Source organism: Somniosus microcephalus, unplaced genomic scaffold (genome assembly GCF_052327205.1).
Source record: "Somniosus microcephalus isolate GS21.2 unplaced genomic scaffold, FLI_Smic_1.0 unresolved_chr2, whole genome shotgun sequence".
Lineage (NCBI taxonomy): Eukaryota > Metazoa > Chordata > Chondrichthyes > Squaliformes > Somniosidae > Somniosus > Somniosus microcephalus.
In genome coordinates, this window is record NW_028225180.1 from 79,024,984 (window position 1) to 79,052,458 (window position 27,475).

Sequence of the window (27,475 nt, forward strand, 5' to 3'; positions counted from 1 at the left end):
GTTGTCCTGGCAGTCTACAGTATACACTAGTGTTAACTTCCTTATGTTGTCCTGGCAGTCTACAGTATACACTAGTGTTAACTTCCTTATGTTGTCCTGGCAGTCTGCAGTATACACCTAGTGTTAACTTTCTTATGTTGTCCTGGCAGTCTACAGTATACACTTGTGTTAACTTCCTTATGTTCTCCTGGCAGTCTACAGTATACACTAGTGTTAACTTCCTTATGTTGTCCTGGCAGTCTACAGTATACACCTAGTGTTAACGTCCTTATGTTGTCCTGGCAGTCTACAGTATACACTAGTGTTAACCTCCTTATGTTGTCCTGGCTGTATACAGTATACACCTAGTGTTAACTTTCTTATGTTGTCCTGGCAGCCTACAGTATACACTAGTGCTAACTTCCTTATGTTGTCCTGGCAGTCTACAGCATACACTAGTGTTAACTTCCTTATGTTGTCCTGGCAGTCTACAGTATACACTAGTGTTAACTTCCTTCTGTTTCCTGGCAGCCTACAGCATACACCTGGTGTTAACTTCCTTATGTTATCCTGGCAGTCTACAGCATACACCTAGTGTTAACTTTCTTATGTTGTCCTGGCAGTCTACAGTACACACTAGTGTTAACTTCCTTATGTTGTCCTGGCAGTCTACAGTATACACTAGTGTTAACTTCCTTATGTTGTCCTGGCAGTCTACAGTATACACCTAGTGTTAACTTCCTTATGTTGTCCTGGCAGTCTACAGTATACACTAGTGTTAACTTCCTTATGTTGTCCTGGCAGTCTACAGTATACACTAGTGTTAACTTTCTTATGTTCTCCTGGCAGTCTTCAGTATACACCTGGTGTTAACTTCCTTATGTTGTCCTGGCAGTCTACAGCATACACTCGTGTTAACTTTCTTATGTTGTCCTGGCCGTCTACAATATACACCTAGTGTTAACTTTCTTATGTTGTCCGGGCAGTCTACAGTATACACTAGTGTTAACTTCCTTATGTTGTCCTGGCAGTCTACAGCATACACCTAGTGTTAACTTCCTTATGTTGTCCTGGCAGTCTACAGTATACACTAGTGTTAACTTTCTTATGTTGTCCTGGCAGTCTACAGTATACACTAGTGTTAACTTCCTTATGTTGTCCTGGCAGTCTACAGTATACACTCGTGTTAACTTCCTAATGTTGTCCAGGCAGTCTACAGAATACACTAGTGTTAACTTCCTTATGTTGTCCTGGCAGTCTACAGTATACACCTAGTGTTAACTTCCTTATGTTGTCCTGGCAGTCTACAGCATACACCTAGTGTTAACTTCCTTATGTTGTCCTGGCAGTCTACGGTATACACCTAGTGTTAACTTCCTTATGTTGTCCTGGCAGTCTACAGTATACACTAGTGTTAACTTCCTTATGTTGTCCTGGCAGTCTACAGTATACACTAGTGTTAACTTCCTTGTGTTGTCCTGGCAGTCTACAGTATACACCTAGTGTAAACTTTCTTATGTTGTCCTGGCAGTCTACAGTATACACTGGTGTTAACTTCCTTATGTTGTCCTGGCAGTCTACAGTATACACTAGTGTTAACTTCCTTCTGTTGGCCTGGCAGTCTACAGTATACACTAGTGTTAACTTCCTTATGTTGGCTTGGCAGTCTACAGTATACACTAGTGTTAACTTCCTTATGTTGTCCTGGCAGTCTACAGTATACACCTAGTGTTAACTTCCTTATGTTGTCCTGGCAGTCTACAGTATACACTAGTGTTAACTTCCTTATGTTGTCCTGGCAGTCTACAGCATACACCTAGTGTTAACTTCCTTATGTTGTCCTGGCAGTCTACAGTATACACTAGTGTTAACTTCCTTATGTTGGCCTGGCAGTCGACAGTATACACTAGTCTTAACTTCCTTATGTTGCCCTGGCAGTCCACAGTATACACCTAGTGTTAACTTCCTTATGTTGGCCTGGCAGTCTACAGTATACACTAGTGTTAACATCCTTATGTTGTCCTGGCAGTCTACAGTATACACTAGTGTTAACTTCCTTATGTTGTCCTGGCAGTCTGCAACATACACCTAGTGTTAACTTCCTTATGCTGTCCTGGCAGTCTACAGTATACACCTTGTGTTAACTTCCTTATGTTGTCCTGGCAGTCTGCAGTATACACTAGTGTTAACTTCCTTATGTTGTCCTGGCAGTCTACAGTATACACTAGTGTTAACTTCCTTATGTTGTCCTGGCAGTCTACAGTATACACTAGTGTTAACTTCCTTATGTTGTCCTGGCAGTCTACAGTATACACCAGTGTTAACTTTCTTATGTTGTCCTGGCAGTCTACAGCATACACCTAGTGTTAACTTCCTTATGTTGTCCTGGCAGTCTACAGTATACACCTTGTGTTAACTTCCTTATGTTGTCCTGGCAGTCTGCAGTATACACTAGTGTTAACTTCCTTATGTTGTCCTGGCAGTCTACAGTATACACCTAGTGTTAACTTCCTTATGTTGTCCTGGCAGTCTACAGTATACACTCGTGTTAACTTCCTTATGTTGTCCTGGCAGTCTACAGTATAAACTTGCGTTAACTTCCTTATGTTGTCCTGGCAGTCTACAGTATACACTAGTGTTAACTTCCTTATGTTGGTCTGGCAGTCTGCAGCATACACCTAGTATTAACTTCCTTATGTTGTCCTGGCAGTCTGCAGTATACACTAGTGTTAACTTCCTTATGTTGTCCTGGCAGTCTACAGTATACACTAGTGTTAACTTCCTTATGTTGTCCTGGCAGTCTACAGTATACACCTAGTGTTAACTTTCTTATGTTGTCCTGGCAGTCTACAGTATACACTCGTGTTAACTTCCTTATGTTTTCCTGGCAGTCTACAGTATACACTTGTCTTAACTTCCTTATGTTGTCCTGGCAGTCTACAGTATACACGAGTGTTAACTTCCTTATGTTGTCCTGGCAGTCTACAGTATACACTAGTGTTAACTTCCTTATGTTGTCCTGGCAGTCTACAGTATACACTAGTGTTAACTTCCTTATGTTGTCCTGGCAGTCTACAGTATACACCTAGTGTTAACTTTCTTATGTTGTCCTGGCAGCCTACAGTATACACTAGTGTTAACTTCCTTATGTTGTCCTGGCAGTCTGCAGTATACACCTAGTGTTAACTTCCTTATGTTGTCCTGGCAGTCTGCAGTATACACCTAGTGTTAACTTCCTTATGTTGTCCTGGCAGTCTACAGTATACATCAGTGTTAACTTCCTTATGTTGTCCTGGCAGTCTACAGTATACACTAGTGTTAACTTTCTTATGTTCTCCTGGCAGTCTACAGTATACACCTAGTGTTAACTTCCTTATGTTGTCCTGGCAGTCTACAGCATACACAAGTGTTAACTTTCTTATGTTGTCCTGGCCGTCTACAATATACACCTAGTGTTAACTTTCTTATGTTGTCCGGGCAGTCTACAGTTCTCACTAGTGTTAACTTCCTTATGTTGTCCTGGCAGTCTACAGCATACACTAGTGTTAACTTCCTTATGTTGTCCTGGCAGTCTACAGTATACACTAGTGTTAACTTTCTTATGTTGTCCTGGCAGTCTACAGTATACACTAGTGTTAACTTCCTTATGTTCTCCTGGCAGTCTACAGTATACACGAGTGTTAACTTTCTTATGTTGTCCTGGCAGTCTACAGCATACACCTAGTGTTAACTTCCTTATGTTGTCCTGGCAGTCTGCAGTATACACTAGTGTTAACTTCCTTATGTTGTCCTGGCAGTCTACAGTATACACCTAGTGTTAACTTCCTTATGTTGTCCTGGCAGTCTACAGTATACGCCTAGTGTTAACTTCCTTATGTTGTCCTGGCGGTCTGCAGTATACACTTGCGTTAACTTCCTTATGTTGTCCTGGCAGTCTACAGTATACACTAGTGTTAACTTCCTTATGTTGGTCTGGCAGTCTGCAGCATACACCTAGTGTTAACTTCCTTATGTTGTCCTGGCAGTCTACAGTATACACTAGTGTTAACTTTCTTATGTTGTCCTGGCAGCCTACAGTAGACACTAGTGTTAACTTCCTTATGTTGGCCTGGCAGTCTACAGTATACACTCGTGTTAACTTCCTTATGCTGTCCTGGCAGTCTGCAGCATACACCTAGTGTTAACTTCCTTATGTTGTCCTGGCAGTCTACAGTATACACTTGTGTTAACTTTCTTATGTTGTCCTGGCAGCCTACAGTATACACTAGTGTTAACTTCCTTATGTTGGCCTGGCAGTCTACAGCATACACTAGTGTTAACTTTCTTATGTTGTCCAGGCAGTCTACAGTATACACTAGTGTTAACTTCCTTATGTTGTCCTGGCAGTCTACAGTATACACTAGTGTTAACTTTCTTATGTTGTCCTGGCAGTCTACAGTATACACTAGTGTTAACATCCTTATGTTGTCCTGGCAGTCTACAGTATACACCTAGTGTTAACATCCTTATGTTGTCCTGGCAGTCTACAGTATAAACTTGCGTTAACTTCCTTATGTTGTCCTGGCAGTCTACAGTATACACTAGTGTTAACTTCCTTATGTTGGTCTGGCAGTCTGCAGCATACACCTCGTATTAACTTCCTTATGTTGTCCTGGCAGTCTACAGGATACACTAGTGTTAACTTCCTTATGTTGTCCTGGCAGTCTACAGTATACACTAGTGTTAACTTCCTTATGTTGTCCTGGCAGTCTACAGTATACACCTAGTGTTAACTTTCTTATGTTGTCCTGGCAGTCTACAGTATACACTAGTGTTAACTTCCTTATATTGTCCTGGCAGTCTACAGTATACACTTGTGTTAACCTCCTTATGTTGTCCTGGCAGTCTACAGTATACACTAGTGTTAACTTCCTTATGTTGTCCTGGCAGTCTACAGTATACACCTATTGTTAACTTCCTTATGTTGTCCTGGCAGTCTACAGTATACACTAGTGTTAACTTTCTTATGTTGTCCTGGCAGTCTACAGTATACACTAGTGTTAACTTCCTTATGTTGTCCTGGCAGTCTACAGTATACACTAGTATTAACCTCCTTATGTTGTCCTGGCAGTCTACAGTATACACCTAGTGTTAACTTTCTTATGTTGTCCTGGCAGCCTACAATATACACTAGTGTTAACTTCCTTATGTTGTCCTGGCAGTCTACAGAATACACTAGTGTTAACTTCCTCATGTTGTCCTGGCAGTCTACAGTATACACCTAGTGTTAACTTCCTTATGTTGTCCTGGCAGTCTGCAGTATACACCTTGTGTTAACTTCCTTATGTTGTCCTGGCAGTCTGCAGTATACACCTAGTGTTAACTTTCTTATGTTCTCCTGGCAGTCTACAGTATACACCTAGTGTTAACTTCCTTATGTTGTCCTGGCAGTCTGCAGCATACACAAGTGTTAACTTTCTTATGTTGTCCTGGCCGTCTACAATATACACCTAGTGTTAACTTCTTTATGTTGTCCTGGCAGTCTACAGTATACACTAGTGTTAACTTCCTTATGTTGTCCTGGCAGTCCACAGTATACACCTAGTGTTAACTTCCTTATGTTGTCCTGGCAGTCTACAGTATACACTAGTGTTAACTTCCTTATGTTGGCCTGGCAGTCTACAGTATACACTAGTCTTAACTTCCTTATGTTGCCCTGGCAGTCCACAGTATACACCTAGTGTTAACTTCCTTATGTTGGCCTGGCAGTCTACAGTATGCACTCGTGTTAACATCCTTATGTTGTCCTGGCAGTCTACAGTATACACTAGTGTTAACTTCCTTATGTTGTCCTGGCAGTCTGCAACATACACCTAGTGTTAACTTCCTTATGTTGTCCTGGCAGTCGACAGTATACACCTTGTGTTAACTTCCTTATGTTGTCCTGGCAGTCTGCAGTATACACTAGTGTTAACTTCCTTATGTTGTCCTGGCAGTCTACAGTATACACTGGTGTTAACTTCCTTATGTTGTCCTGGCAGTCTACAGTATACACTCGTGTTAACTTCCTTATGTTGTCCTGGCAGTCTACAGTATACACCAGTGTTAACTTTCTTATGTTGTCCTGGCAGTCTACAGCATACACCTAGTGTTAACTTCCTTATGTTGTCCTGGCAGTCTACAGTATACACCTTGTGTTAACTTCCTTATGTTGTCCTGGCAGTCTGCAGTATACACTAGTGTTAACTTCCTTATGTTGTCCTGGCAGTCTACAGTATACACCTAGTGTTAACTTCCTTATGTTGTCCTGGCAGTCTACAGTATACACTAGTGTTAACTTCCTTATGTTGTCCTGGCAGTCTACAGTATAAACTTGCGTTAACTTCCTTATGTTGTCCTGGCAGTCTACAGTATACACTAGTGTTAACTTCCTTATGTTGGTCTGGCAGTCTGCAGCATACACCTAGTATTAACTTCCTTATGTTGTCCTGGCAGTCTGCAGTATACACTAGTGTTAACTTCCTTATGTTGTCCTGGCAGTCTACAGTATACACTAGTGTTAACTTCCTTATGTTGTCCTGGCAGTCTACAGTATACACCTAGTGTTAACTTTCTTATGTTGTCCTGGCAGTCCACAGTATACACTAGTGTTAACTTCCTTATGTTGTCCTGGCAGTCTACAGTATACACTTGTCTTAACTTCCTTATGTTGTCCTGGCAGTCTGCAGTATACACTAGTGTTAACTTCCTTATGTTGTCCTGGCAGTCTACAGTATACACTAGTGTTAACTTCCTTATGTTGTCCTGGCAGTCTACAGTATACACTCGTGTTAACCTCCTTATGTTGTCCTGGCAGTCTACAGTATACACCTAGTGTTAACTTTCTTATGTTGTCCTGGCAGCCTACAGTATACACTAGTGTTGACTTCCTTATGTTGTCCTGGCAGTCTGCAGTATACACCTAGTGTTAACTTCCTTATGTTGTCCTGGCAGTCTGCAGTATACACCTGGTGTTAACTTCCTTATGTTGTCCTGGCAGTCTACAGTATACATCAGTGTTAACTTCCTTATGTTGTCCTGGCAGTCTACAGTATACACTAGTGTTAACTTTCTTATGTTCTCCTGGCAGTCGACAGTATACACCTAGTGTTAACTTCCTTATGTTGTCCTGGCAGTCTACAGCATACACAAGTGTTAACTTTCTTATGTTGTCCTGGCCGTCTACAATATACACCTAGTGTTAACTTTCTTATGTTGTCCGGGCAGTCTACAGTTTTCACTAGTGTTAACTTCCTTATGTTGTCCTGGCAGTCTACAGCATACACTAGTGTTAACTTCCTTATGTTGTCCTGGCAGTCTACAGTATACACTAGTGTTAACTTTCTTATGTTGTCCTGGCAGTCTACAGTATACACTAGTGTTAACTTCCTTATGTTCTCCTGGCAGTCTACAGTATACACGAGTGTTAACTTTCTTATGTTGTCCTGGCAGTCTACAGCATACACCTAGTGTTAACTTCCTTATGTTGTCCTGGCAGTCTGCAGTATACACTCGTGTTAACTTCCTTATGTTGTCCTGGCAGTCTACAGTATACACCTAGTGTTAACTTCCTTATGTTGTCCTGGCAGTCTACAGTATACGCCTAGTGTTAACTTCCTTATGTTGTCCTGGCAGTCTGCAGTATACACTTGCGTTAACTTCCTTATGTTGTCCTGGCAGTCTGCAGTATACACTAGTGTTAACTTCCTTATGTTGGTCTGGCAGTCTGCAGCATACACCTAGTGTTAACTTCCTTATGTTGTCCTGGCAGTCTACAGCATACACTAGTGTTAACTTTCTTATGTTGTCCTGGCAGCCTACAGTAGACACTAGTGTTAACTTCCTTATGTTGGCCTGGCAGTCTACAGCATACACTAGTGTTAACTTCCTTATGTTGTCCTGGCAGTCTACAGTATACACTCGTGTTAACTTCCTTATGCTGTCCTGGCAGTCTGCAGCATACACCTAGTGTTAACTTCCTTATGTTGTCCTGGCAGTCTACAGTATACACTTGTGTTAACTTTCTTATGTTGTCCTGGCAGCCTACAGTATACACTAGTGTTAACTTCCTTATGTTGGCCTGGCAGTCTACAGCATACACTAGTGTTAACTTTCTTATGTTGTCCAGGCAGTCTACAGTATACACTAGTGTTAACTTCCTTATGTTGTCCTGGCAGTCTACAGTATACACTAGTGTTAACTTTCTTATGTTGTCCTGGCAGTCTACAGTATACACTAGTGTTAACATCCTTATGTTGTCCTGGCAGTCTACAGTATACACCTAGTGTTAACTTCCTTATGTTGTCCTGGCAGTCTACAGTATACACCTTGTGTTAACTTCCTTATGTTGTCCTGGCAGTCTACAGTATACACTAGTGTTAACTTCCTTATGTTGTCCTGGCAGTCTACAGTATAAACTTGCGTTAACTTCCTTATGTTGTCCTGGCAGTCTACAGTATACACTAGTGTTAACTTCCTTATGTTGGTCTGGCACTCTGCAGCATACACCTAGTATTAACTTCCTTATGTTGTCCTGGCAGTCTACAGTATACACTAGTGTTAACTTCCTTATGTTGTCCTGGCAGTCTACAGTATACACTAGTGTTAACTTCCTTATGTTGTCCTGGCAGTCTACAGTATACACCTAGTGTTAACTTTCTTATGTTGTCCTGGCAGTCTACAGTATACACTAGTGTTAACTTCCTTATATTGTCCTGGCAGTCTACAGTATACACTTGTGTTAACCTCCTTATGTTGTCCTGGCAGTCTACAGTATACACTAGTGTTAACTTCCTTATGTTGTCCTGGCAGTCTACAGTATACACCTATTGTTAACTTTCTTATGTTGTCCTGGCAGTCTGCAGTATACACTAGTGTTAACTTCCTTATGTTGGTCTGGCAGTCTGCAGCATACACCTAGTGTTAACTTCCTTATGTTGTCCTGGCAGTCTACAGTATACACTAGTGTTAACTTTCTTATGTTGTCCTGGCAGCCTACAGTAGACACTAGTGTTAACTTCCTTATGTTGGCCTGGCAGTCTACAGCATACACTAGTGTTAACTTCCTTATGTTGTCCTGGCAGTCTACAGTATACACTCGTGTTAACTTCCTTATGCTGTCCTGGCAGTCTGCAGCATACACCTAGTGTTAACTTCCTTATGTTGTCCTGGCAGTCTACAGTATACACTTGTGTTAACTTTCTTATGTTGTCCTGGCAGCCTACAGTATACACTAGTGTTAACTTCCTTATGTTGGCCTGGCAGTCTACAGCATACACTAGTGTTAACTTTCTTATGTTGTCCAGGCAGTCTACAGTATACACTAGTGTTAACTTCCTTATGTTGTCCTGGCAGTCTACAGTATACACTAGTGTTAACTTTCTTATGTTGTCCTGGCAGTCTACAGTATACACTAGTGTTAACATCCTTATGTTGTCCTGGCAGTCTACAGTATACACCTAGTGTTAACTTCCTTATGTTGTCCTGGCAGTCTACAGTATACACCTTGTGTTAACTTCCTTATGTTGTCCTGGCAGTCTGCAGTATACACTAGTGTTAACTTCCTTATGTTGTCCTGGCAGTCTACAGCATACACCTAGTGTTAACTTCCTTATGTTGTCCTGGCAGTCTACAGTATACACTAGTGTTAACTTCCTTATGTTGGCCTGGCAGTCGACAGTATACACTAGTCTTAACTTCCTTATGTTGCCCTGGCAGTCCACAGTATACACCTAGTGTTAACTTCCTTATGTTGGCCTGGCAGTCTACAGTATACACTAGTGTTAACATCCTTATGTTGTCCTGGCAGTCTACAGTATACACTAGTGTTAACTTCCTTATGTTGTCCTGGCAGTCTGCAACATACACCTAGTGTTAACTTCCTTATGCTGTCCTGGCAGTCTACAGTATACACCTTGTGTTAACTTCCTTATGTTGTCCTGGCAGTCTGCAGTATACACTAGTGTTAACTTCCTTATGTTGTCCTGGCAGTCTACAGTATACACTAGTGTTAACTTCCTTATGTTGTCCTGGCAGTCTACAGTATACACTAGTGTTAACTTCCTTATGTTGTCCTGGCAGTCTACAGTATACACCAGTGTTAACTTTCTTATGTTGTCCTGGCAGTCTACAGCATACACCTAGTGTTAACTTCCTTATGTTGTCCTGGCAGTCTACAGTATACACCTTGTGTTAACTTCCTTATGTTGTCCTGGCAGTCTGCAGTATACACTAGTGTTAACTTCCTTATGTTGTCCTGGCAGTCTACAGTATACACCTAGTGTTAACTTCCTTATGTTGTCCTGGCAGTCTACAGTATACACTCGTGTTAACTTCCTTATGTTGTCCTGGCAGTCTACAGTATAAACTTGCGTTAACTTCCTTATGTTGTCCTGGCAGTCTACAGTATACACTAGTGTTAACTTCCTTATGTTGGTCTGGCAGTCTGCAGCATACACCTAGTATTAACTTCCTTATGTTGTCCTGGCAGTCTGCAGTATACACTAGTGTTAACTTCCTTATGTTGTCCTGGCAGTCTACAGTATACACTAGTGTTAACTTCCTTATGTTGTCCTGGCAGTCTACAGTATACACCTAGTGTTAACTTTCTTATGTTGTCCTGGCAGTCTACAGTATACACTCGTGTTAACTTCCTTATGTTTTCCTGGCAGTCTACAGTATACACTTGTCTTAACTTCCTTATGTTGTCCTGGCAGTCTACAGTATACACGAGTGTTAACTTCCTTATGTTGTCCTGGCAGTCTACAGTATACACTAGTGTTAACTTCCTTATGTTGTCCTGGCAGTCTACAGTATACACTAGTGTTAACTTCCTTATGTTGTCCTGGCAGTCTACAGTATACACCTAGTGTTAACTTTCTTATGTTGTCCTGGCAGCCTACAGTATACACTAGTGTTAACTTCCTTATGTTGTCCTGGCAGTCTGCAGTATACACCTAGTGTTAACTTCCTTATGTTGTCCTGGCAGTCTGCAGTATACACCTAGTGTTAACTTCCTTATGTTGTCCTGGCAGTCTACAGTATACATCAGTGTTAACTTCCTTATGTTGTCCTGGCAGTCTACAGTATACACTAGTGTTAACTTTCTTATGTTCTCCTGGCAGTCTACAGTATACACCTAGTGTTAACTTCCTTATGTTGTCCTGGCAGTCTACAGCATACACAAGTGTTAACTTTCTTATGTTGTCCTGGCCGTCTACAATATACACCTAGTGTTAACTTTCTTATGTTGTCCGGGCAGTCTACAGTTCTCACTAGTGTTAACTTCCTTATGTTGTCCTGGCAGTCTACAGCATACACTAGTGTTAACTTCCTTATGTTGTCCTGGCAGTCTACAGTATACACTAGTGTTAACTTTCTTATGTTGTCCTGGCAGTCTACAGTATACACTAGTGTTAACTTCCTTATGTTCTCCTGGCAGTCTACAGTATACACGAGTGTTAACTTTCTTATGTTGTCCTGGCAGTCTACAGCATACACCTAGTGTTAACTTCCTTATGTTGTCCTGGCAGTCTGCAGTATACACTAGTGTTAACTTCCTTATGTTGTCCTGGCAGTCTACAGTATACACCTAGTGTTAACTTCCTTATGTTGTCCTGGCAGTCTACAGTATACGCCTAGTGTTAACTTCCTTATGTTGTCCTGGCGGTCTGCAGTATACACTTGCGTTAACTTCCTTATGTTGTCCTGGCAGTCTACAGTATACACTAGTGTTAACTTCCTTATGTTGGTCTGGCAGTCTGCAGCATACACCTAGTGTTAACTTCCTTATGTTGTCCTGGCAGTCTACAGTATACACTAGTGTTAACTTTCTTATGTTGTCCTGGCAGCCTACAGTAGACACTAGTGTTAACTTCCTTATGTTGGCCTGGCAGTCTACAGTATACACTCGTGTTAACTTCCTTATGCTGTCCTGGCAGTCTGCAGCATACACCTAGTGTTAACTTCCTTATGTTGTCCTGGCAGTCTACAGTATACACTTGTGTTAACTTTCTTATGTTGTCCTGGCAGCCTACAGTATACACTAGTGTTAACTTCCTTATGTTGGCCTGGCAGTCTACAGCATACACTAGTGTTAACTTTCTTATGTTGTCCAGGCAGTCTACAGTATACACTAGTGTTAACTTCCTTATGTTGTCCTGGCAGTCTACAGTATACACTAGTGTTAACTTTCTTATGTTGTCCTGGCAGTCTACAGTATACACTAGTGTTAACATCCTTATGTTGTCCTGGCAGTCTACAGTATACACCTAGTGTTAACATCCTTATGTTGTCCTGGCAGTCTACAGTATAAACTTGCGTTAACTTCCTTATGTTGTCCTGGCAGTCTACAGTATACACTAGTGTTAACTTCCTTATGTTGGTCTGGCAGTCTGCAGCATACACCTCGTATTAACTTCCTTATGTTGTCCTGGCAGTCTACAGGATACACTAGTGTTAACTTCCTTATGTTGTCCTGGCAGTCTACAGTATACACTAGTGTTAACTTCCTTATGTTGTCCTGGCAGTCTACAGTATACACCTAGTGTTAACTTTCTTATGTTGTCCTGGCAGTCTACAGTATACACTAGTGTTAACTTCCTTATATTGTCCTGGCAGTCTACAGTATACACTTGTGTTAACCTCCTTATGTTGTCCTGGCAGTCTACAGTATACACTAGTGTTAACTTCCTTATGTTGTCCTGGCAGTCTACAGTATACACCTATTGTTAACTTCCTTATGTTGTCCTGGCAGTCTACAGTATACACTAGTGTTAACTTTCTTATGTTGTCCTGGCAGTCTACAGTATACACTAGTGTTAACTTCCTTATGTTGTCCTGGCAGTCTACAGTATACACTAGTATTAACCTCCTTATGTTGTCCTGGCAGTCTACAGTATACACCTAGTGTTAACTTTCTTATGTTGTCCTGGCAGCCTACAATATACACTAGTGTTAACTTCCTTATGTTGTCCTGGCAGTCTACAGAATACACTAGTGTTAACTTCCTCATGTTGTCCTGGCAGTCTACAGTATACACCTAGTGTTAACTTCCTTATGTTGTCCTGGCAGTCTGCAGTATACACCTTGTGTTAACTTCCTTATGTTGTCCTGGCAGTCTGCAGTATACACCTAGTGTTAACTTTCTTATGTTCTCCTGGCAGTCTACAGTATACACCTAGTGTTAACTTCCTTATGTTGTCCTGGCAGTCTGCAGCATACACAAGTGTTAACTTTCTTATGTTGTCCTGGCCGTCTACAATATACACCTAGTGTTAACTTCTTTATGTTGTCCTGGCAGTCTACAGTATACACTAGTGTTAACTTCCTTATGTTGTCCTGGCAGTCCACAGTATACACCTAGTGTTAACTTCCTTATGTTGTCCTGGCAGTCTACAGTATACACTAGTGTTAACTTCCTTATGTTGGCCTGGCAGTCTACAGTATACACTAGTCTTAACTTCCTTATGTTGCCCTGGCAGTCCACAGTATACACCTAGTGTTAACTTCCTTATGTTGGCCTGGCAGTCTACAGTATGCACTCGTGTTAACATCCTTATGTTGTCCTGGCAGTCTACAGTATACACTAGTGTTAACTTCCTTATGTTGTCCTGGCAGTCTGCAACATACACCTAGTGTTAACTTCCTTATGTTGTCCTGGCAGTCGACAGTATACACCTTGTGTTAACTTCCTTATGTTGTCCTGGCAGTCTGCAGTATACACTAGTGTTAACTTCCTTATGTTGTCCTGGCAGTCTACAGTATACACTGGTGTTAACTTCCTTATGTTGTCCTGGCAGTCTACAGTATACACTCGTGTTAACTTCCTTATGTTGTCCTGGCAGTCTACAGTATACACCAGTGTTAACTTTCTTATGTTGTCCTGGCAGTCTACAGCATACACCTAGTGTTAACTTCCTTATGTTGTCCTGGCAGTCTACAGTATACACCTTGTGTTAACTTCCTTATGTTGTCCTGGCAGTCTGCAGTATACACTAGTGTTAACTTCCTTATGTTGTCCTGGCAGTCTACAGTATACACCTAGTGTTAACTTCCTTATGTTGTCCTGGCAGTCTACAGTATACACTAGTGTTAACTTCCTTATGTTGTCCTGGCAGTCTACAGTATAAACTTGCGTTAACTTCCTTATGTTGTCCTGGCAGTCTACAGTATACACTAGTGTTAACTTCCTTATGTTGGTCTGGCAGTCTGCAGCATACACCTAGTATTAACTTCCTTATGTTGTCCTGGCAGTCTGCAGTATACACTAGTGTTAACTTCCTTATGTTGTCCTGGCAGTCTACAGTATACACTAGTGTTAACTTCCTTATGTTGTCCTGGCAGTCTACAGTATACACCTAGTGTTAACTTTCTTATGTTGTCCTGGCAGTCCACAGTATACACTAGTGTTAACTTCCTTATGTTGTCCTGGCAGTCTACAGTATACACTTGTCTTAACTTCCTTATGTTGTCCTGGCAGTCTGCAGTATACACTAGTGTTAACTTCCTTATGTTGTCCTGGCAGTCTACAGTATACACTAGTGTTAACTTCCTTATGTTGTCCTGGCAGTCTACAGTATACACTCGTGTTAACCTCCTTATGTTGTCCTGGCAGTCTACAGTATACACCTAGTGTTAACTTTCTTATGTTGTCCTGGCAGCCTACAGTATACACTAGTGTTGACTTCCTTATGTTGTCCTGGCAGTCTGCAGTATACACCTAGTGTTAACTTCCTTATGTTGTCCTGGCAGTCTGCAGTATACACCTGGTGTTAACTTCCTTATGTTGTCCTGGCAGTCTACAGTATACATCAGTGTTAACTTCCTTATGTTGTCCTGGCAGTCTACAGTATACACTAGTGTTAACTTTCTTATGTTCTCCTGGCAGTCGACAGTATACACCTAGTGTTAACTTCCTTATGTTGTCCTGGCAGTCTACAGCATACACAAGTGTTAACTTTCTTATGTTGTCCTGGCCGTCTACAATATACACCTAGTGTTAACTTTCTTATGTTGTCCGGGCAGTCTACAGTTTTCACTAGTGTTAACTTCCTTATGTTGTCCTGGCAGTCTACAGCATACACTAGTGTTAACTTCCTTATGTTGTCCTGGCAGTCTACAGTATACACTAGTGTTAACTTTCTTATGTTGTCCTGGCAGTCTACAGTATACACTAGTGTTAACTTCCTTATGTTCTCCTGGCAGTCTACAGTATACACGAGTGTTAACTTTCTTATGTTGTCCTGGCAGTCTACAGCATACACCTAGTGTTAACTTCCTTATGTTGTCCTGGCAGTCTGCAGTATACACTCGTGTTAACTTCCTTATGTTGTCCTGGCAGTCTACAGTATACACCTAGTGTTAACTTCCTTATGTTGTCCTGGCAGTCTACAGTATACGCCTAGTGTTAACTTCCTTATGTTGTCCTGGCAGTCTGCAGTATACACTTGCGTTAACTTCCTTATGTTGTCCTGGCAGTCTGCAGTATACACTAGTGTTAACTTCCTTATGTTGGTCTGGCAGTCTGCAGCATACACCTAGTGTTAACTTCCTTATGTTGTCCTGGCAGTCTACAGCATACACTAGTGTTAACTTTCTTATGTTGTCCTGGCAGCCTACAGTAGACACTAGTGTTAACTTCCTTATGTTGGCCTGGCAGTCTACAGCATACACTAGTGTTAACTTCCTTATGTTGTCCTGGCAGTCTACAGTATACACTCGTGTTAACTTCCTTATGCTGTCCTGGCAGTCTGCAGCATACACCTAGTGTTAACTTCCTTATGTTGTCCTGGCAGTCTACAGTATACACTTGTGTTAACTTTCTTATGTTGTCCTGGCAGCCTACAGTATACACTAGTGTTAACTTCCTTATGTTGGCCTGGCAGTCTACAGCATACACTAGTGTTAACTTTCTTATGTTGTCCAGGCAGTCTACAGTATACACTAGTGTTAACTTCCTTATGTTGTCCTGGCAGTCTACAGTATACACTAGTGTTAACTTTCTTATGTTGTCCTGGCAGTCTACAGTATACACTAGTGTTAACATCCTTATGTTGTCCTGGCAGTCTACAGTATACACCTAGTGTTAACTTCCTTATGTTGTCCTGGCAGTCTACAGTATACACCTTGTGTTAACTTCCTTATGTTGTCCTGGCAGTCTACAGTATACACTAGTGTTAACTTCCTTATGTTGTCCTGGCAGTCTACAGTATAAACTTGCGTTAACTTCCTTATGTTGTCCTGGCAGTCTACAGTATACACTAGTGTTAACTTCCTTATGTTGGTCTGGCACTCTGCAGCATACACCTAGTATTAACTTCCTTATGTTGTCCTGGCAGTCTACAGTATACACTAGTGTTAACTTCCTTATGTTGTCCTGGCAGTCTACAGTATACACTAGTGTTAACTTCCTTATGTTGTCCTGGCAGTCTACAGTATACACCTAGTGTTAACTTTCTTATGTTGTCCTGGCAGTCTACAGTATACACTAGTGTTAACTTCCTTATATTGTCCTGGCAGTCTACAGTATACACTTGTGTTAACCTCCTTATGTTGTCCTGGCAGTCTACAGTATACACTAGTGTTAACTTCCTTATGTTGTCCTGGCAGTCTACAGTATACACCTATTGTTAACTTTCTTAGTTGTCCTGGCAGTCTGCAGTATACACTAGTGTTAACTTCCTTATGTTGGTCTGGCAGTCTGCAGCATACACCTAGTGTTAACTTCCTTATGTGTCCTGGCAGTCTACAGTATACACTAGTGTTAACTTTCTTATGTTGTCCTGGCAGCCTACAGTAGACACTAGTGTTAACTTCCTTATGTTGGCCTGGCAGTCTACAGCATACACTAGTGTTAACTTCCTTATGTTGTCCTGGCAGTCTACAGTATACACTCGTGTTAACTTCCTTATGCTGTCCTGGCAGTCTGCAGCATACACCTAGTGTTAACTTCCTTATGTTGTCCTGGCAGTCTACAGTATACACTTGTGTTAACTTTCTTATGTTGTCCTGGCAGCCTACAGTATACACTAGTGTTAACTTCCTTATGTTGGCCTGGCAGTCTACAGCATACACTAGTGTTAACTTTCTTATGTGTCCAGGCAGTCTACAGTATACACTAGTGTTAACTTCCTTATGTTGTCCTGGCAGTCTACAGTATACACTAGTGTTAACTTTCTTATGTTGTCCTGGCAGTCTACAGTATACACTAGTGTTAACATCCTTATGTTGTCCTGGCAGTCTACAGTATACACCTAGTGTTAACTTCCTTATGTTGTCCTGGCAGTCTACAGTATACACCTTGTGTTAACTTCCTTATGTTGTCCTGGCAGTCTGCAGTATACACTAGTGTTAACTTCCTTATGTTGTCCTGGCAGTCTACAGTATACACCTAGTGTTAACTTCCTTATGTTGTCCCTGGCAGTCTACAGTATACACTAGTGTTAACTTCCTTATGTTGTCCTGGCAGTCTACAGTATAAACTTGCGTTAACTTCCTTATGTTGTCCTGGCAGTCTACAGTATACACTAGTGTTAACTTCCTTATGTTGGTCTGGCAGTCTGCAGCATACACCCTAGTATTAACATCCTTATGTTGTCCTGGCAGTCTACAGTATACACTAGTGTTACTTCCTTATGTTGTCCTGGCAGTCTACAGTATACACTAGTGTTAACTTCCTTATGTTGTCCTGGCAGTCTACAGTATACACCTAGTGTTAACTTTCTTATGTTGTCCTGGCAGTCTACAGTATACACTAGTGTTAACTTCCTTATATTGTCCTGCAGTCTACAGTATACACTTGTGTTAACCTCCTTATGGTGTCCTGGCAGTCTACAGTATACACTAGTGTTAACTTCCTTATGTTGTCCTGGCAGTCTACAGTATACACCCTATTGTTACTTTCTTATGTTGTCCTGGCAGTCTACAGTATACCACTAGTGTTAACATTCTTATGTTGTCCTGGCAGTCTACAGTATACACTAGTGTTAACTTCCTTATGTTGTCCTGGCAGTCTACCAGTATACACTAGTGTTAACCTCCTTATGTTGTCCTGGCAGTCTACAGTATACACCTAGTGTTAACTTTCTTATGTTGTCCTGGCAGCCTACAGTATACACTAGTGTTAACTTCCTTATGTTGTCCTGGCAGTCTACAGAATACACTAGTGTTAACTTCCTTATGTTGTCCTGGCAGTCTACAGCATACACCTAGTGTTAACTTCCTTATGTTGTCCTGGCAGTCTACAGTATACACCTAGTGTTAACTTTCTTATGTTGTCCTGGCAGCCTACAGTAGACACTAGTGTTAACTTCCTTATGTTGGCCTGGCAGTCTACAGCATACACTAGTGTTAACTTCCTTATGTTGTCCTGGCAGTCTACAGTATACACTCGTGTTAACTTCCTTATGCTGTCCTGGCAGTCTGCAGCATACACCTAGTGTTAACTTCCTTATGTTGTCCTGGCAGTCTACAGTATACACTTGTGTTAACTTTCTTATGTTGTCCTGGCAGCCTACAGTATACACTAGTGTTAACTTCCTTATGTTTGCCTGGCAGTCTACAGCATACACTAGTGTTAACTTTCTTATGTTGTCCAGGCAGTCTACAGTATACACTAGTGTTAACTTCCTTATGTTGTCCTGGCAGTCTACAGTATACACTAGTGTTAACTTTCTTATGTTGTCCTGGCAGTCTACAGTATACACTAGTGTTACATCCCTTATGTTGTCCTGGCAGTCTACAGTATACACCTAGTGTTAACTTCCTTATGTTGTCCTGGCAGTCTACAGTATACACCTTGTGTTAACTTCCTTATGTTGTCCTGGCAATCTGCAGTATACACTAGTGTTAACTTCCTTATGTTGTCCTGGCAGTCTACAGTATACACCTAGTGTTAACTTCCTTATGTTGTCCTGGCAGTCCTACAGTATACACTAGTGTTAACTTCCTTATGTTGTCCTGGCAGTCTACAGTATAAACTTGCGTTAACTTCCTTATGTTGTCCTGCAGTCTACCAGTATACACTAGTGTTAACTTCCTTATGTTGGTCTGGCAGTCTGCAGCATACACCTAGTATTAACTTCCTTATGTTGTCCTGGCAGTCTACAGTATACACTAGTGTTAACTTCCTTATGTTGTCCTGGCAGTCTACAGTATACACTAGTGTTAACTTCCTTATGTTGTCCTGGCAGTCTACAGTATACACCTAGTGTTAACTTCTTATGTTGTCCTGGCAGTCTACAGTATACACTAGTGTTTAACTTCCTTATATTGTCCTGGCAGTCTACAGTATACACTTGTGTTAACCTCCTTATGTTGTCCTGGCAGTCTACAGTATACACTAGTGTTAACTTCCTTATGTTGTCCTGGCAGTCTACAGTATACACTATTGTTAACTTTCTTATGTTGTCCTGGCAGTCTACAGTATACACTAGTGTTAACTTTCTTATGTTGTCCTGGCAGTCTACAGTATACACTAGTGTTAACTTCCTTATGTTGTCCTGGCAGTCTACAGTATACACTAGTGTTAACCTCCTTATGTTGTCCTGGCAGTCTACAGTATACACCTAGTGTTAACTTTCTTATGTTGTCCTGGCAGCCTACAGTATACACTAGTGTTAACTTCCTTATGTTGTCCTGGCAGTCTACAGAATACACTAGTGTTAACTTCCTTATGTTGTCCTGGCAGTCTACATTATACACCTAGTGTTAACTTCCTTATGTTGTCCTGGCAGTCTGCAGTATACACCTAGTGTTAACTTCCTTATGTTGTCCTGGCAGTCTACAGTATACATCAGTGTTAACTTCCTTATGTTGTCCTGGCAGTCGACAGTATACACTAGTGTTAACTTTCTTATGTTCTCCTGGCAGTCTACAGTATACACCTAGTGTTAACTTCCTTATGTTGTCCTGGCAGTCTGCAGCATACACAAGTGTTAACTTTCTTATGTTGTCCTGGCCGTCTACAATATACACCTAGTGTTAACTTTCTTATGTTGTCCGGGCAGTCTACAGTATACACTAGTGTTAACTTCCTTATGTTGTCCTGGCAGTCTACAGCATACACTAGTGTTAACTTCCTTATGTTGTCCTGGCAGTCTACAGTATACACGAGTGTTAACTTTCTTATGTTGTCCTGGCAGTCTACAGTATACACTAGTGTTAACTTCCTTATGTTGTCCTGGCAGTCTACAGTATACACGAGTGTTAACTTTCTTATGTTGTCCTGGCAGTCTACAGCATACACCTAGTGTTAACTTCCTTATGTTGTCCTGGCAGTCTGCAGTATACACTAGTGTTAACTTCCTTATGTTGTCCTGGCAGTCTACAGTATACACCTAGTGTTAACTTCCTTATGTTGTCCTGGCAGTCTACAGTATACGCCTAGTGTTAACTTCCTTATGTTGTCCTGGCAGTCTACAGTATACACTCGTGTTAACTTCCTTATGTTGGTCTGGCAGTCTGCAGCATACACCTAGTGTTAACTTCCTTATGTTGTCCTGGCAGTCTACAGTATACACTAGTGTTAACTTTCTTATGTTGTCCTGGCAGCCTACAGTAGACACTAGTGTTAACTACCTTATGTTGGCCTGGCAGTCTACAGCATACACTCGTGTTAACTTCCTTCTGTTGTCCTGGCAGTCTACAGTATACACTGGTGTTAACTTCCTTATGCTGTCCTGGCAGTCTGCAGCATACACCTAGTGTTAACTTCCTTATGTTGTCCTGGCAGTCTACAGTATACACTTGTGTTAACTTTCTTATGTTGTCCTGGCAGCCTACAGTATACACTCGTGTTAACTTCCTTATGTTGGCCTGGCAGTCTACAGCATACACTAGTGTTAACTTTCTTATGTTGTCCAGGCAGTCTACAGTATACACTAGTGTTAACTTCCTTATGTTGTCCTGGCAGTCTACAGTATACACTAGTGTTAACTTTCTTATGTTGTCCTGGCAGTCTACAGCATACACCTAGTGTTAACTTCCTTATGTTGTCCTGGCAGTCTACAGTATACACCTTGTGTTAACTTCCTTATGTTGTCCTGGCAGTCTGCAGTATACACTAGTGTTAACTTCCTTATGTTGTCCTGGCAGTCTACAGTATACACCTAGTGTTAACTTCCTTATGTTGTCCTGGCAGTCTACAGTATACACTAGTGTTAACTTCCTTATGTTGTCCTGGCAGTCTACAGTATAAACTTGCGTTAACTTCCTTATGTTGTCCTGGCAGTCTACAGTATACACTAGTGTTAACTTCCTTATGTTGGTCTGGCAGTCTGCAGCATACACCTAGTATTAACTTCCTTATGTTGTCCTGGCAGTCTACAGTATACACTAGTGTTAACTTCCTTATGTTGTCCTGGCAGTCTACAGTATACACTAGTGTTAACTTCCTTATGTTGTCCTGGCTGTCTACAGTATACACCTAGTGTTAACTTTCTTATGTTGTCCTGGCAGTCTACAGTATACACTGGTGTTAACTTCCTTATATTGTCCTGGCAGTCTACAGTATACACTTGTGTTAACTTCCTTATGTTGTCCTGGCAGTCTACAGTATACACTAGTGTTAACTTTCTTATGTTGTCCTGGCAGTCTACAGTATACACTAGTGTTAACTTCCTTATGTTGTCCTGGCAGTCTACAGTATACACTAGTGTTAACCTCCTTATGTTGTCCTGGCAGTCTACAGTGTACACCTAGTGTTAACTTCCTTATGTTGTCCTGGCAGTCTACAGTATACACCTAGTGTTAACTTCCTTATGTTGTCCTGGCAGTCTACAGTATGCACCTAGTGTTAACTTCCTTATGTTGTCCTGGCAGTCTGCAGTATACACCTAGTGTTAACTTCCTTATGTTGTCCTGGCAGTCTACAGTATACACTAGTGTTAACTTCCTTATGTTGTCCTGGCAGTCTACAGCATACACTAGTGTTAACTTCCTTATGTTGTCCTGGCAGTCTACAGTATACACTAGTGTTAACTTCCTTATGTTGTCCTGGCAGTCTACAGTATACACTAGTGTTAACTTCCTTATGTTGTCCTGGCAGTCTACAGTATACACTTGTGTTAACTTCCTTATGTTGTCCTGGCAGTCTACAGTATACACTAGTGTTAAGTTTGATTTTTTTTTTAACATTACAGATGACTCACCAGAGTAGCTTTCTACCTCCCACGGGATCGATTTATTTTACCTCCCAATGTCCCTGACAATGTTCCCTGTCGGTCTCTTTATCCCAACCTCATGACACGTCTCTCCTCTCTCAATCCTTTTTCTTCTGGAAGGATTCCCAGCTATTTATGAAGGTAGAATTATTGTACTCAGACCATGCTGCCAGTCACTCATTTGCCTCTTCAATATTTCTGATGAACTCCCCTCCTTTCCCAAATATTGGCGATAGACCAGAGAACATTACTTTGCATCTCCTATCTTTTGAGTTTTAAGCAAATCCTCATAATGTGGTTTTTAAGGCCCATATATTATTGTTCCTTGCATCATTTAGCTATTTATCTCTTTCAGCATCCCTTCTAACCTTTCCCTAATGTACTGCTCTCGCTCCAGTTAGATAGATAGATGATTTTTGATACAATCTGTAAAAGAGACCAATAGTGTTTGACTTTACCAAGAATAAAGGAAGAAGACGAAAAATGGGACAGATACTGTGAACTGAAGCCAACGCCAATCTTGGATTCCATACGCTACACCAGCCAGGAGTAGTTGACCAAAGCTGTAAAGAAAGTTGCTAACCATTGCAACAGAAGTTCGAACTCTTGTTGGGATCCATTCAAACTCTGGAGGAAAATAGAGACAGATTCAAGGTACTAAATTAATCAAAACCGATTCTGCTGTTACTGAATTGGCAAATAGTGAAGTACATTAGAGCCCATGTACTTTTAAAGGAAACTGTATGAGGTACTACAGTGTGAATAAGAACACAGTAACACAGGTTTAATATAAGTTTGCTTCTGAAGGTGCCAATTGACGTTTGGGGTAGGATTCCATGAGTGCTTGCCATCCATTTGGTCATATGTGAACCTAGGCAGTTAATGTTGGCAGGCTGTTTGATGAGGGCGTATCATGATTCAGGATTATTGGCTGTTTGACCAAGGAATGGTTTTTGTTTTACACTATAACGTGTTTCTGATATGAACTCAGCTTCGGGCCGATGAAGGTTAATTCACAAGCCTGACCCTCTCCTCATCTGATGTCCGCACACACGCATAGACACTTACTCATTTTCCTGCAGGGTTCCCTGGATAATAAGCAGGGATCCTGGCTGATTTTTGCCCTCCGTAGCCCAGATGCCTGTGGAAGTTTCCTCCGACTGTCTGTATCCTAAGGTGTCAGCCTTTGCTCAGTGATAGCACTCTCATCTTCTGAGTCAAGAAGGTCACGGGTTCAAGCCTCACTCCAGGACTTAAGGGCATAATTTAGGCTGACACCCTAGTGCAGTACTGAGGGAGTGCTGCACTGTCAGAGATGCCTTCTTTTGGATGAGACGTTAAACCGAGGCCCCATCTGCCTTTTCAGGTAGACGTAAAAGATCCCAAGGCACTATTGGAAGTAGGGAAGGACAGCTCTTCAAATGTCCTGTCCAACATTTATCCCTCAACCAACACCACTGAAACACGTCATTTGGTCATTTACCTCATTGTTGTTTGTGGAACCTTGCTGTGCACAAATTGACTGCCAATATTACAACAGTGACCATACTTCATAAGTCCTTCATTGGCCGTGAAGCGCTTTGGAACATCCGAGGTTGTGAAAGGCGCTGTAAAAGTGCAAGTTCTCTCTTCCTTTATCCACAACAGCACCCTCACTTGTCTTTCTGATTGCTTCCTTTTCCTGCTCATTTTCTTTCCTCTCGTCCTTCTCTTCTGAAGGTGTTAGGGTAGATTTTCAATGCTGTCCTGTGGGAGGATGCTCTGAAGTTCTAGGGCCACCTTCCTTGCTGTTGCTCCACCTCCACCTCACCAGTCATCAAATGGGGGCTGGAGGACTGCGCTGCTCCATCATTTGGCCACAAATTTAGTTTCCTGTCTCCACATTTATTGTGCTAGACACTAGTATTTGCCAGGCATTTTTGTTATCCAAACAACCTGTGCAAAGGCTGAAATATACATTCAAGATTTAAGCAATCTTTGTAAAGGCTCCGAATATTTTTATCCCTCTATGGGGTTACTTGCCTTTAAGTGGCCAACACCCATTTAAATTAATTCATCTCCCCTTATAAGGCAAATTCTTAATCGCCACCCCCCCCCCCAAACTTGGCAAACTCACAATTATGGACCCCACTGTGGGCCACAACCAGGGGGGGTCAGCACACTAATAGTCGGCCGGGTGCTTATAACATGGGTGCCAGGTGGCTTCCAGTGGCTCACCCAAACGGCCATTCTTCATGTAGTGTGAGTGTTGGCATGCTGTTTGACCAATAGGGGGTGTCATGATTTGTGATTGTTGCCTATTTGACCTTGGAGGGGTTTTTGCTTTAAGCTATAGCATATTTCTGATATGAACTCAGGTTTGGGCTGATGAAGGTTAATTCACAAAGAGGCAGCCTTCTCCTGGCTGTTTTTAACATAGGGATAGGCTGGGCCGCAGTGACAAAAAGCAGTTTGGTATGTTAGTAAGATAACCATTGAAACTGTTATCCAGGGAGAAAGTGTTGAATAACAGTTGACCTGGGACTATAGGTAATTTGTTCTCTTGTTTCAGGCTTCCATAGGACATTCATACAAGAAGATGTGAATCGTACATACACAGCCTGGGCTGTCTGCTCACAATCCACTCTTGCGAGGGCCATAGCCGGTTAATTGGAAACTTCACTGATCACATCTATGGACAAGTGAAAGATTGGAGATCGAGGCCCCGCCCCCACTTCTTGTGGATAGGGTATAAGAGAACAAAGACCTACATGTTCAAGGTCAGTTGGTGGGGCCTGCACAGAGAGAGAGGGAGAGAGTAAGACCTAAGCAGCTTACTTTAAGAATGAAGCAACGAGGCCTAGCTTCAGTGCTAAGTACATTGAGCCTACTAGCCAGGAGAGAGTGCCATGGCTATTATTCTTACTTTATTATTCTTATTTATGAGATGGGGTGGACATTAAGTATTTGAAGGCATCCTTAGAGGGTTTGGGTACCTGTGTGACTCTTGCACTGGCCTATGAGGCAACTACAAAATGTATAACATATTTCACTTACTGAGGGAGAAAGCGTTGAGTGAGATCCCAGACAGTGCCATTCCACAAAGAAACCTCCAGAAGCAGAACAAGGGGAAGGAGGGGGAGAAAGCTCCGCATGTTCCAGAGACTGCCATCTGGAAGTGGGACCAAAGCAGGAGAGTCCGCCGCCCGTACCTAACAATAATAAAGACAGGGTAAACATTAAGGAAAAGAAACTCCCTATTACAGGTTTAACAGTGTTACAAAGCATTATTAATGAGTGATTTACCCATCCGTGCTGTGTCTCTGTCTGGTGACATGGTTAATGTTTGGAGCGTGTTCTGTTAGTGTTTAATTGGTGTTGTACAGGACTTTTCTAGCTTACAGAGTGTTAAACACCAGCTATCAGCGCACTGTGAGCCAGCACTGAACTGTCAACAGCAACAGTGACAAAGGATTTTTTCCCCCAACCTTTCTCCCCCTCCTCTCCTGAAGGAGCTGACTCATTGCTGGGCTGCAGTTTCCACTGAAAGTGGTCTGGCACCTCATGCAAGCGGCCATTCTTAGTGTAAGATCAGACGGTGAATGTAGGCAGGATCTTTTACCATAGGGGGCACCACACCCACAGCCCATTCTGTTCTCATTCAACGTTAATTCACACATACTTTCCAGCAAGGGTGACTGCATAGCAATCTGGCGCAAGGACCTTGGCTGGTGTTTCCCATTCCCAGCCCATTCTGTGACCAGCTGTAGTGCCCCTACTGCCGCCCAAGCTGTCATCAGCTGTTGCAGCATAGACTGGCAGGTTTGACTTTCTGACCTGTACGGCTCAGTATTCAGTGAATTTAGCCACAGAGAGACCCCAGTCTTGACAATTAGCAGTAACCAGTGGGAGAAGGGAGCACAAACAATGCCAACCATTCTGTCTATTGAATATATCACACTAGTCAAATTCCACTGACAAGGCTCTTCTGATCGCCGAGTGATCACTGCCAGGGTAGTGCCACGTGGAACAGAAGGCCTCATGGCTTGATTCCCAGTGTGTGCTGAGTTAGCTGATATAAACCAGTTCATAGAGGACAAAGAGCTCAACATGAGGTACGAACAGATGGTCAGCGCCTGTTGAACCAGAGTGCAGCACCTTCGCAAGAGGACGAGAACAAATTGTAATGAAACAAAAGCATGAGACATTAGAGAATCGGTTTGTGGAAACTGAATGGGGTTACCACCCAGTTATCATCCAGAGCTCCTTTACACTTGCAAATTGGGTCTATTGCCACTATTTGCATTTAGCAACTTTAACCAATGAATTTTAAAAATCAGCTCCCTTATCACCCGTATTGCTTTACCTTCCCTTAACCACACCACTCTCATCATCCTTGAATAAAACTCTTCCCCAGCTCCTTCACTAATTCATTCTCAAAATCCCAAATCGCTCTTCTCTGGCGTGCATCTCTGTCATGGACATCTCTGCTGCTGTTGACCTGCTCAACTGCTCCCTCGTCTCTCCTTTCGATATCCTCATCATACCAGATTATTCACCATCTTACCCCTGGTATAGCCCCCGCATCTTCACTCCCTTTAGTCTGAGGACTGCAAAGCTGAGTGCATCTGATGCACGACTGGCCTAATAATTCATGCCAGTAGTACACGGGTAGCTTCCATATGTATCCTGATTACATCCAGCTCGAACTATCCATCACTTCGATCGCCTCTGTGCTGTCAAACTGTTTGTCTGGCATCCAGTCATGAATGAGTCAAAAACTCCTCCAACTTATCATCGGGAAGACCAAAGACACCGTTTCAGACCCCGCCATAAATTCATTCTCCTTGCCACTGACTCTACTCCCTTTCCCAGCCTTGTGAAGCCTTAGCACCCTGTTCGACCCAGAGCTGAGCTACAAATCCTGCATGCTATCCATCACCAAGACTGCTTACTTCTCCCTCCTCAGCTTTGCCTGCCTCTGCCCTACCTTCCCTCCACTGCCACTGAAACCCTTATCCACACTGTTGACATTCTCGACTCCTCCAGTTTCCTCCTTGTCCACCTCCCATCCCTTCACCATCATTTTGTTCAAATCATGTATTCTGTCCCACACTAAGTCCCATCACCCATCACTCCATCCTTGCTGACTTACATTGGCTCCCTGTCACCCAACGCATTGAATTTAATATTTTTGTTCTTGTCTTCAAATTTCTTCATGGCCTTATCTCAAACTATCTCTGCAACCTCCTTCAGTGTTACTTCCTTTCTTGCACCCTTTGATCTTCCCACTCTGGCCTTTTCTATATTTCGCTCACCCCACCCCGCACCGCCCCCCT

General features: G+C 42.1%; 1 protein-coding gene across 1 annotated transcript in view; it reads right to left on the reverse strand.

The window, feature by feature from the left end:
• LOC147092855 (solute carrier family 22 member 6-A-like) overlaps positions 1 to 27,475 on the reverse strand; it is a 143,121-nt gene that overhangs the window by 106,914 nt on the left and 8,732 nt on the right. Inside the window, exons 3-4 of the mRNA XM_085976112.1 lie at positions 25,194 to 25,348; positions 22,616 to 22,784 (exon numbers count right to left, since the gene is read on the reverse strand). Coding sequence (XP_085832238.1) covers positions 22,616 to 22,784; positions 25,194 to 25,348 — 324 coding nt within the window. The remainder of the gene's footprint in view (positions 1 to 22,615; positions 22,785 to 25,193; positions 25,349 to 27,475) is intronic.